This window comes from Helobdella robusta (genome assembly GCF_000326865.2).
Source record: "Helobdella robusta unplaced genomic scaffold HELROscaffold_1, whole genome shotgun sequence".
NCBI classification, from domain to species: Eukaryota; Metazoa; Annelida; class Clitellata; order Rhynchobdellida; family Glossiphoniidae; genus Helobdella; species Helobdella robusta.
The window spans coordinates 2,721,992-2,732,470 of record NW_008703570.1 but is presented as its reverse complement, the minus strand read 5'-3'; the positions used below and the strand labels follow the sequence as shown (position 1 = coordinate 2,732,470).

Below are 10,479 nucleotides of genomic sequence, written 5' to 3'. Positions count from 1 at the left end.
TGCTGCCGAAAGTTGCATGGAAATAACCACTTTTTTCAATATCGTTCAAGAATTGTACGTATTTTTTTCAAGTTCTACACATAGGTGGAATGAATTAAAAAAAATTTGTAAGAGCAAGCACTTGAATATTTAACCTGTTTGTGACACCAGATGGTCAGCTCGTTCCGATGCTGTAAAAGCCTTGAAGGAAAATTATGACGAAATTAAACATTGTTTACGCCATTTTTCCTCAAACAATGATGAGAAACCATTAACAAGATCAAAAGCTGCCGATTTATACAAAAAACTTGATACATTTGAGTATGTACTGTTACTTACTATATGGGAAATTTTTTTAGAAAGAATAGATGCTTCAAACAAGACTCTTCAGCAAAAAGACGAATCCTTAAATACAGCAGTTCTAATTTATGATTCGCTAATAGATTTCATACAAACTGTTAGAGACGATTTTGATCATTTAGAAAAAGAAGCAGAAAAAGTTAAAGATATTGCATATATTAATGATAAAAAGCGACAGAAAATACGAAAACTATTTCATGATGAAACTCCAGAACTTGAAATATGACTCAGTGGCAAAGAACATTTTAAAGTGAATATTTTTTTTGTTGTATGCGATTCTTTAATTAGCAACATTAAGAAAAGATGTGAAGCATACAAAACTATTAATAATAAATTTAAAACAATTTTTTATGACAGTGATATCAATTACTCTTCATTACAGGAATTAAAATGTTATGGACAAGATTTAAACCCAAAAGAACTGAAAAACGAAGTAGTTCAATTTAAGACTTTTATAAGTAAAGAAAATATTATTTCGCCTTCGCCTGTATCCATGTGGTCATTTATTCAGGAAAATAATATTATTGCAACATTTCCTAATTTAAATGTAATTCTGAGAATTTATTTAACCCTTCCGGTAAGCAATGCAAGTGGTGAAAGATCATTTTCAGTAATGGGTAAAATAAAGAATTTTTTAAGATCCACGTTGGGCCAACAAAAATTAAATAGCTTATCATTACTTTATATAGAAAATAGTTGTTGAATAATTCTATTAACTATGACAAACTAATTGACCAGTTTGCAGAACTGAAAGTGAGAAAAAAGGCAATTATATAGATATATCAGTCTTGGTGTATTTATATTACTGTTTTAATAAATTACGTTTATGTTTGTTTTTTTAATAAATGATGTTTCTTTAATTTGTGTACATTTTTTTTAAATTTTTGTAACTGATTTACATACCATATTCGTTAAAACCAAACTATCGAACATAAAGTGTTTGTCATTACTGAAAAATAGGCCCGGAATTCCAATGTTGCCTAGGGCCCGCTTTAGGCTTAGTCCGCCACTGATCACTACATTCAGACTTTGGCGTATAAACTTGAATAACAGCTAGTTTGAAATATTTTGCTTGTTTTTTGACTAACAAAAATCTATCTGACACCTTCCAGAAACCTTCTAAATTTTTAGTCATTTCTTTGTTCAATTTCTTCTGATTATTAATATATCATCTAAAATGTTTTCATTGAAACCACTTCTGCAATCTCTGAGGATAAATTTTAATCCAGAGACAGATGCATCAAGGCTCACTTGTGTAGCTGGTACTTCAAAATTTTGAAGATGATCGCACTTGATCTCTAATTTCTCCGATTATACTGGATTTCACTTCACGTGGCTATTCTTACTCAAATTATCAGCGAACTCAGTCAGTAAAAAAAACTAAAAAAAGAGAGGTTTAATTTTCAAAGATAACAAAAATTAACATGGAAAAAATATTATCTAAATCATTTTTTCTGAATTTTACAAAAATATTTTCTTTTAACTTTTTAGCATCGAACCGTTATTTATTTCGTTACGGTTTTCGGTTTCGGTTAAACTAGCAAACAATATTTCGGTTCGGTTACGGTTTTTGTTTCGAGCAAAATTTCGGTTTTTAACGGTTTTCGGTTACGATTCAGTTCCGGTTCGATGCCTTGCTTAAATGTTACAGGCTGGAAAATTAATTTTGTTATCTTTGTTCATTAGTTTTTAAATAATTAAAAATCTTGGTTCCCCATTTACGTCCTATTAATATTAATGTAATCGATTTGGTTTTAAAAGCTCCGTTTTTATGTGTTTTTGTTTTTCTGACGAATTTAAAATTTTTACATATATTTTTAGCAAAGATAAACATGACTTCTACACTTGAACTTCCCCCAAGAAAATTGAAAAGTGACAAACAGGCACTAACCATTTTGAGAAGCCAAACCTCTGCAGAAATTCTTGTTCAAATGGGATTTCCAAAAAATAGAGTGTTAGTTTTTTCATATTAAATCTTGTCAGTTAATATTTGTTAAAACAAAATCATTGGCTATTGTTAATAATAATGTGATGTCAATTAATCGTAAATTGCAAATTACAAAATTCATTTTTTAGGGAAAAGGCATTGGCAGCCACTGGAGATAAAGGTATACAGCTGGCATCTGATTGGTTAGTAAACTTTAAAAATTGAAGCTTAATAATTCCATTCTTTTGCTTGTCTTATTTACTTAGATCTAATTGATTTAAATTTTAAACTTAAAGCTTACTGCTTTTAAGAGAATGTTTTACTGTTTTGGAATTTGAATAATAGTGGTTAAAGGTGATTGGTCTTATTTTGCAGTGCACCTAGTGTGCAGGTTCAAATATGAAAGAGTGATCCTGCTACTGATAGGAAATGATTAGGTTCAACAGCATTGAATCAGTAGATTAATTAAAATGGAAAACTAGTCAGACTTTTGCCATACTTTTATTTGAAAAACAGTTAAAAATTAAATCTGTATTAAGAAGGTAAAGCATTTAGTTTTTTAAATTAAAGATCTTTTTTTATTGTTTTTATATATAGACATTGAGACAAAGCAAAAAATAACTTTTATATTTAAAAAAAAATGTTTTATTATACAAGTCAACAAGACAGTTGCTATGCTTTGAAAAAACATTAGAAAATAATCTGTTTAAAAAAAATTTTGGTTTTCAAATAGAACATTATTTTTTATTGTTTTCTTTTGTAGACATTCAGACATAAAAAAACAAATTTTTTCTATATTTTCATGTTTATGTAAACATTTCTTTATCTTGCAACTTAACATGGAAGTTTCATTACTTTTCTCTAAAAAATGTTAAAAATTAATGGTTTTGTTTTAAGAAAAAAGATGTAGTTTTTTTAATTAATAACATTCAGAGCCACGAAAGTTTTTATTTCTTTTTTATAAATATGTTTCGTTACCTAGCAAATTGACAGGGTTGTTTCCATACCTTAGAAAAATGGTAAAAATACAGCCAGACCTCCTTATAACGAACTTCTATACAATGATAATCTCTATATAACAAATTTTTTTGTCCCTTGGAAACATTTATAAATAACAAAAAATTTTTCTATAATGAACAAAATTTATAAAAGTTAAAAGAAATATCCGACTGACAAACATTCTATGAATTGATATGAGCAGTGTTTTTGAACTCTTTTAATTTCCAAGAACCATGTTTATTGTTTTTTGTTGTAAATAGTTGTTGACCATAGTAAAAAGTTAAGTTACATTTTGCATTACTGTTTTATGTATTATGCTTTTTTCTTTATACATATAATTAGTGATGTGGTACTTGCAGTGATTTGTACTTGTACTCATACTTGTACCTGTTATTTTACAATGTACTTGTACTTGAAATTTTTCTGAACAAAATGTACAAAGTTATTGTTACAAATTTTAAAGAAACTAATACTTTGTTTAGAGATTTTGGCCATTTTTTCAAATTCAGCTAGATCAAAATTGAGCCTGATTTCAGATTTGAGCAAGATTTTTTGTCATCTAAGTTTTAATATACCACATGTATGTCTACGTTTACACATACATACATTTATTTGTCTAAATGTGAACGTGTATGTTAGTGTGTGTTATTTAATGAAAGTATAGTATATATAATATGTGAAACATCTGGACCATCTGATTGATGTGATTATCTTGATTATATCTTAATTACTTTTGAATGGCCAGACAATAACACCAAGCAAATAGATTAAGAAATTTGTTTATCAAAATGTGTTAATGTGTGAAGCACATGCATGCATAATCACACATTTTTTTTATTATACATATAAGTTTTAATGTATGATTGTTTTTATGTGTATGTTTGCATATGGTAGTAATTGATGAAGAGATATTTATTCAATTTGCATTAAATTTAAGTTATTTATTGATAGGAATGTAATGTAACAAGGTTTTATGCTGGGTTTGAGACAAACTATAGGCAAGCTAATGAAACCATAGCCACAAATTGCACTGTGCACAAATTTGCTTGTGACTATCGCTCTTGTTGGATTGGTATTTGTAAATCCAGCTTCAGAAAAATTAAGTCTGATACATCCTTAACAATATACTTGATCAAATTTTTTCTTATTTGAAACATTGGTTTGATTTGAAAAAACTTGAAAGTTATTTATTTGTTTTGTTGTTTAGTGTTCTCTTTGTTATTTGTCTTTCGCATTTTAGATAAAGTACTTAAACATGAACAATAGTACTTGTATTTGTACTTGAGGTGTAGGTACTTGCACTCAGAAAATTTTTTTTGGTACTTGAGACCTGAGTACTTGTGCTTACTTGAGGAAAAGTACTTGAAAACATCTCTGATGTACATACATACATATAATCTTATGTCGTTTTTCATATTTTTTGCAATTATGCTATTTATTATTACTTTTTGTTATAACAATAAATGATTTAGAGGTTGTTTTTCATAAATATATGTAGCATATATATATATTACATATATAATATATAGCACATATACACCTTTTAAGCAATATTAAATTCTATCCGGAACTAATTCTTTCCAGAAACAAATTGTATATAACAAAATTTCTATATAGTGAATTTATTTCCTGGAACTTTCAAGTTCATTGTACAGAGGTCTGACTGTATATTGAATCTCTTTTATTATCATTATTATTGTTAGTTTATTAATTATTATCATTAATATTGTCATTAATATTATAAATATAGACAAATTCTTCTTTTGCAAAATTTTTGATATACAAAGAATAGGAAAGTGGTCCGAGAGATCTGAAGATATCAAATCAACTTTTTTATGCAAACAACTTTGTACGCAGCAATCTTTATCATCACCGTAAGATTGTTTTTCAAAAAGACGTAACTTGCCTGTTATCATAAGCAGCTGACGCCACCATAATGCAATGTTTGATCTCAGTCAATGCTAAGCACACTACCAAGGTTCGTTAATTCCTGTGCATCTTTGAAAGCATCTCTGTGAACCACGAAAGATGATAATGTTAATTGATTCATTTGTGACAAGAAAGAGTACTTTGGTTTTTGCTGTGTTGTCAAGTCCTGCATGACTTGACACATGACAAGGAACATGACAAGGCATTAAGACTATTGTGGAGAGCGGAGATGGTGTTGGCGGAGAAGACAGCGTCGTCAGCATATTGGAATTCAAGAATCCTATCGTGTATTACTTTGCTTTCCACCTTGAGTCATTGTATGTTAAAGAGGCTGCCGTCAAGACGATAGCAAAATGAAATGTCCACATCAGATGGATAACCATTACGATAGATGAGAACGGTGGCAGTCAGAAACAAATTAATGGTTAGTGGAGCCAGAACACAGCCCTGTTTAACCTTCACCATAACATTAAATGGTTTGGATTCTTTACAATAACCACCAACAATAACTTTAGCCCTCATACCATTACAAAGTTCATGAAGTACTGCCAGAAATTTTGGCAAGCAGCCAAATCTTTTCAGAATCATCCACAACAAGTCTAATTACTCTGTTAAAAGCCTTCGTCAGATCTATGAATGCCAAGAAAATATCCTGGCTTTGTTCGCAGCCCTTTTCCATCATGAGGCATACAGCTAAGATCATATCAGTGGTGCTACGTACACCTTGAAAGCCACATTGCGTTTTTGGAATGATAACATTCAATGTGTTTTTGGAGTCATTTTAACATGACATGCACCAGGATCTTGTCTGCGGTGGATAGCAAGAATATAAAAAAGCAAGGGGCGGCTCGATGGTGTAATGATTAAGGTGCCTGGCATTATTGATGAAATGTATAGAGATTCCCGCCTATCTTATGCAAAAACCGGGATGAGTTGATTCACGTGTATTTATATGCTGTGTGTTTGTTGTAATAACCTCTGAGAAATATTTAAGAGAGAATAATAATAATAATAATATGCCACGATTGTTACTACAGGATTGTTTATTGTCTTTCTTTTTGCTGAAAGTTGCAATGTTTGCATCATTCCATTACTGTGGTACCATGCCAGTAATCCACACTCGAAGAATGAAATTATGCAGCTGCTGGTAAAGACCACCATATTTGAATATTTTTATTGAGATACCGTCTAGTCCTGCCGTTTTGTTATTTTTTATTATTTGCTTACTGAAGGTCAGAATTCTAATCAAACCAGTCTTGTTGCTTTCTTGTGGAAAAATCAAGAACCTCCGTATATATATATAGTTGTATTTTGCACTGTCGTCAAATTATTTGATCTTCCGTAAGTTTCTTTTTATATGTTTTCAAAATTATCGGATCATAACAAGAATTACAACAACAACAACACACGTTTAGGCGACATTTTCCCAGAGATCGGGGGTTGCCGTTTGGCTACCTATGATGAAACCGAAATACCCCTCGATACCATTCACATCTGTCACTCGCCTCAGTATCACGCAACCCCGCTTTCACTCTGTTCTTCTTCATCTGCTCTCCATCCCAATCGCGGACGACCCCTTCCTATCACTCCTTCAACCTCGAACTCCAACGTTCGCCTAATCCAGACCCTTTCATCCCTTCTCAACACATGTCCATACCACCGCAATCTCGATCTCCTTATCAATGTCACAATGTCCTCATTCAGTCCCATCATCGACATCATCTCTGTACTACTTCTATCCTTCACTTTAACCTCACACATCATCCTAACCATAGCTCTTTCAGCCCTCTGCAGTACACTTTCTTCCTCTCTCCTCAACATCCAAGTTTTACCACCATATACTATCGCTGCTCTCACATATGCTTTATATACCCTCTCTTTCATCTTCACTGACCATTTCTTTCCACAAAATACCCCACCCAGTTCCCTAAATTTCATCCATTCCACATAAACTCTAGCCGTAACAGCGCTCAAACATCCTCCATCCGCGTTCAGCTTAACCCCTAAATAAACAAAGCTTTCCATTCTTTCAATACCACCACTCAACCCCGTCCTTGCGTCCGTCCTATTAATTGCACCATGATCACATTTCTTACATTTGGACGTGCCTTCAACCTTTTTCAGTGCCCCCTCACACCACTACATCTTTTATGCACCCACTTCTGACATCCTATACACAATACCGAGTTAGCCTTCACTCTCCTGTCACATACCTTACAGGGGTCTATTTTACTTATCACCTTCCTCACTCACCATTACCTTCGTCTTACCAATATTAACTTTTAACCCTTTCTTTTCGATAACACTTTTCCATCTGTCAAATTTTAACTGCAATTTATTCATGCTATCAGCCATCAAGACTAAATTATCTGCATGCTAAATCTCAAATAACAACCTCTTCATTATGTTTCCACACACTATATGACCCACAATCTCTCACATCTCCTTTGCCCTTATATAACGGCACCAATATACTTTGTCGAAAATCCTCAGGTATACCTTCACCATCAAACATACTGTTTGCAATTCTCATCATAACTTCAATTCCTATCACCCCACTCGCCTTTATATGTTCCGCCACCACTTTCGAAACCACTGTCGCCTTACCTAGTTTCATTTCTGTAACTGCTTTCTTTACTTCCTCCATCGTCACCTTCTCTATGGGTCCGTGTGTGACCGCGGATCCCTCATCTCCATCTCACTCGTTCTCTTCATTCATCAACCTTTCCATATGAGCTTTCCACACCTGAGCTTTTTCCTCCTCATCTATGCACAACTTGCCAGATCCATCCCAAACATATCCATTCCCTATAGCATCTTTCCTATCCCACATTGACTGCTTTGCTACTTTGAACATTTTCCTCGAACTCACATCAAATTCCATTTCTCTCATTAACCTATCTGATGCTTTCGTCATTGCAGTTGCCATTGTCCGTTTTGCAACCTTCTTAGCCTTTCTATACTCAGACTCCGTCTCTCCCGTCATGTCCCTTCTCCACACCCTAAACCTGTCCTTCTTGACCTCCAAAACCTTTTTTATATCTTCATCCCACTACCACGTCTCACTATGCCTACACTTTCCTTTCGTCCATCCACATACTTTATCTGCCGTTGCCAACACACAGTTCCTATTTCTCTCCCAAACATCTTCATCCTTACCACTCTCCCAACTTTCAGCCACCTTCACTTCAAATGCTTTCCTCACTTCTGCATCCTGTAACTTCCATGTTTTTCTCTTTGCCAAAAACTTATCCTTCTTCCTCCTCCTTATTTCATTTGGTGCCACATCCGTCACAACCATACTATGCTGCAACATACCAGGTATCACCTTCACATTCCTTACATACTTTCTATGCTTCGCCCTTACCAATATATAATCTATCATTGATCTATGATCTCCTGACCTATATGTAATTAATCGTGCTGATTCCCTTGTAAACCAGGTATTCCCCAAAACCATGCTATGTGCATCCGCCAACTCCAACACTATACGCCCTTCCTCATTCCGTATACCATATCCCCATCTTCCATGTACACCTTCATATCCCTCTGCATCCGCCCCCACATGACCATTCAAATCACCCAACAACACCACAAACTCATCCAACCCCGCTTGCCCAATATCATCAGAAACATCATCATAAAACCTATCCTTCTCCTCTTCCTTCCTACTTTGTTGCGGAGCATATCCTGATATTACCCTCACTATTACCTTTCCAAACACCATCACCACCACAATTACACCATTGCTTTTTCGCCTCACTTCTAACACCTTCTCCACCAACTCCGTCTCCGGGGATTCTTCGTACCCTCTTCTGCCGGATACTGAGGGCCATTGTCACCTCTGTCATCATAAATATTTTTCTTGGCTAATTTTTACGCAGGACGCCATTCCTTACGCAACCACAATTATAAGCGGTGGGCCTAGCCTTTGATGACCCAACATCACTAACAAGGCAGTGAGCGTCAGTTTAATGTTATAACCAGGACATCATAACAACAATTACAAAACCAAGATAATGAAATTACTTATATAGCGCAGTTTGACCATTCCAACAGATATCACACAAATACAATATATACAGCATATATATATATATATATATATATATATATATATATATATATATATATATACAGTTGTTCAAAAAATCCACCGACGATTCAGCATTAACAAGTTTTATGGTTGATTTTCTAATATTTTGAACTAGTTCTTTACAATTAAGTCTATTCAAAATGTTGAAATCCATTTTATAATCGTTTATGATTTTAATTGTTAAAATTAATCAAGCAAGATCCCATTTTTATAATCGTTTATTTTTTATATTATTATTAAAGTTATGCATATAGATCTATTTCGACGTAAAGTCATCATCAGTGCAATATATATTTTAAATAAATTCTATTAATAGAATTGCACTGAAGGTTATAAAATCAGCACAATTAGATCATTCATCAATCGCGCATTTACACACTCGACAACAGTTGAACATGCTCAATCGGAAATCAAACGTGTCACTAAATTACTTGTTAACAATAACTACGACCTAAATCAGATTGAAAAAGTCATTATTCAGGTTAACAATAAATTCAATAACAATAACAACAACAATAACAACAATGATAGATACAACAACATCAACGGCATCTGTAATAACCCTGAAAATAATAGCAACGAAAATGACAATGTCGACACCCATAACAACAACACTAATAATGACAATAATAACAACAAAAAGAAGGATATTATACTGTACTACCGTAATTTCATGTCTTCCTCTTATAAAATCGATGAATTGATAATGAAGAATATAATAAAAAACAATATAATTCCTACAGATCCTAATGATAAAATCAAACTAAGGATTTTTTATAAAAACACTAAAACATCAAACCTCATCTTAATAAATAATTGCACACCACGTGTTGAATCACAACTGAAACGTAGTCATGTCATATATAAATTTTCCTGTCCAGTTGACGATTGTATGCGTCTAAAATCATCATATATCGGCATGACTACCACGGATTTATCACGGAGATTGACGATGCATAAGAGAGAAGGTGCCATTAAAGCCCATCTCCTTGACAAACACAACACAACAATCACCAGAGGTATACTAAATGACAACACAACCATCATCTATAGTACCCAACAATATCAAAATCTTAAACTCGCTGAAGCCATTCTAATAGAAATGCAAAAACCTACATTGAACAACCAACAACAAATTAAAACAACTCTCCCTACGCATAGATTAATTAACAACGTCAACATTGTTGCT

General features: G+C 33.1%; 2 protein-coding genes across 2 annotated transcripts in view; both read left to right on the top strand.

The window, feature by feature from the left end:
* Window positions 1–871: 871 nt before the first annotated feature.
* Window positions 872–1,030, top strand: HELRODRAFT_153405 (hypothetical protein; the record flags this gene model as incomplete). Its single annotated transcript, XM_009010625.1, has 1 exon — window positions 872–1,030. A coding segment is annotated over one exon (159 nt), but the record flags the coding sequence as incomplete, so codon positions are not given.
* Window positions 1,031–2,171: 1,141 nt separating this feature from the next.
* Window positions 2,172–10,479, top strand: part of HELRODRAFT_62030 (hypothetical protein) — a gene marked incomplete at both ends in the record, with an annotated part of 80,675 nt that continues 72,367 nt past the window's right edge. The window contains 2 exons of the mRNA XM_009010624.1: window positions 2,172–2,293; window positions 2,416–2,469. Coding sequence (XP_009008872.1) covers window positions 2,172–2,293; window positions 2,416–2,469 — 176 coding nt within the window. The remainder of the gene's footprint in view (window positions 2,294–2,415; window positions 2,470–10,479) is intronic.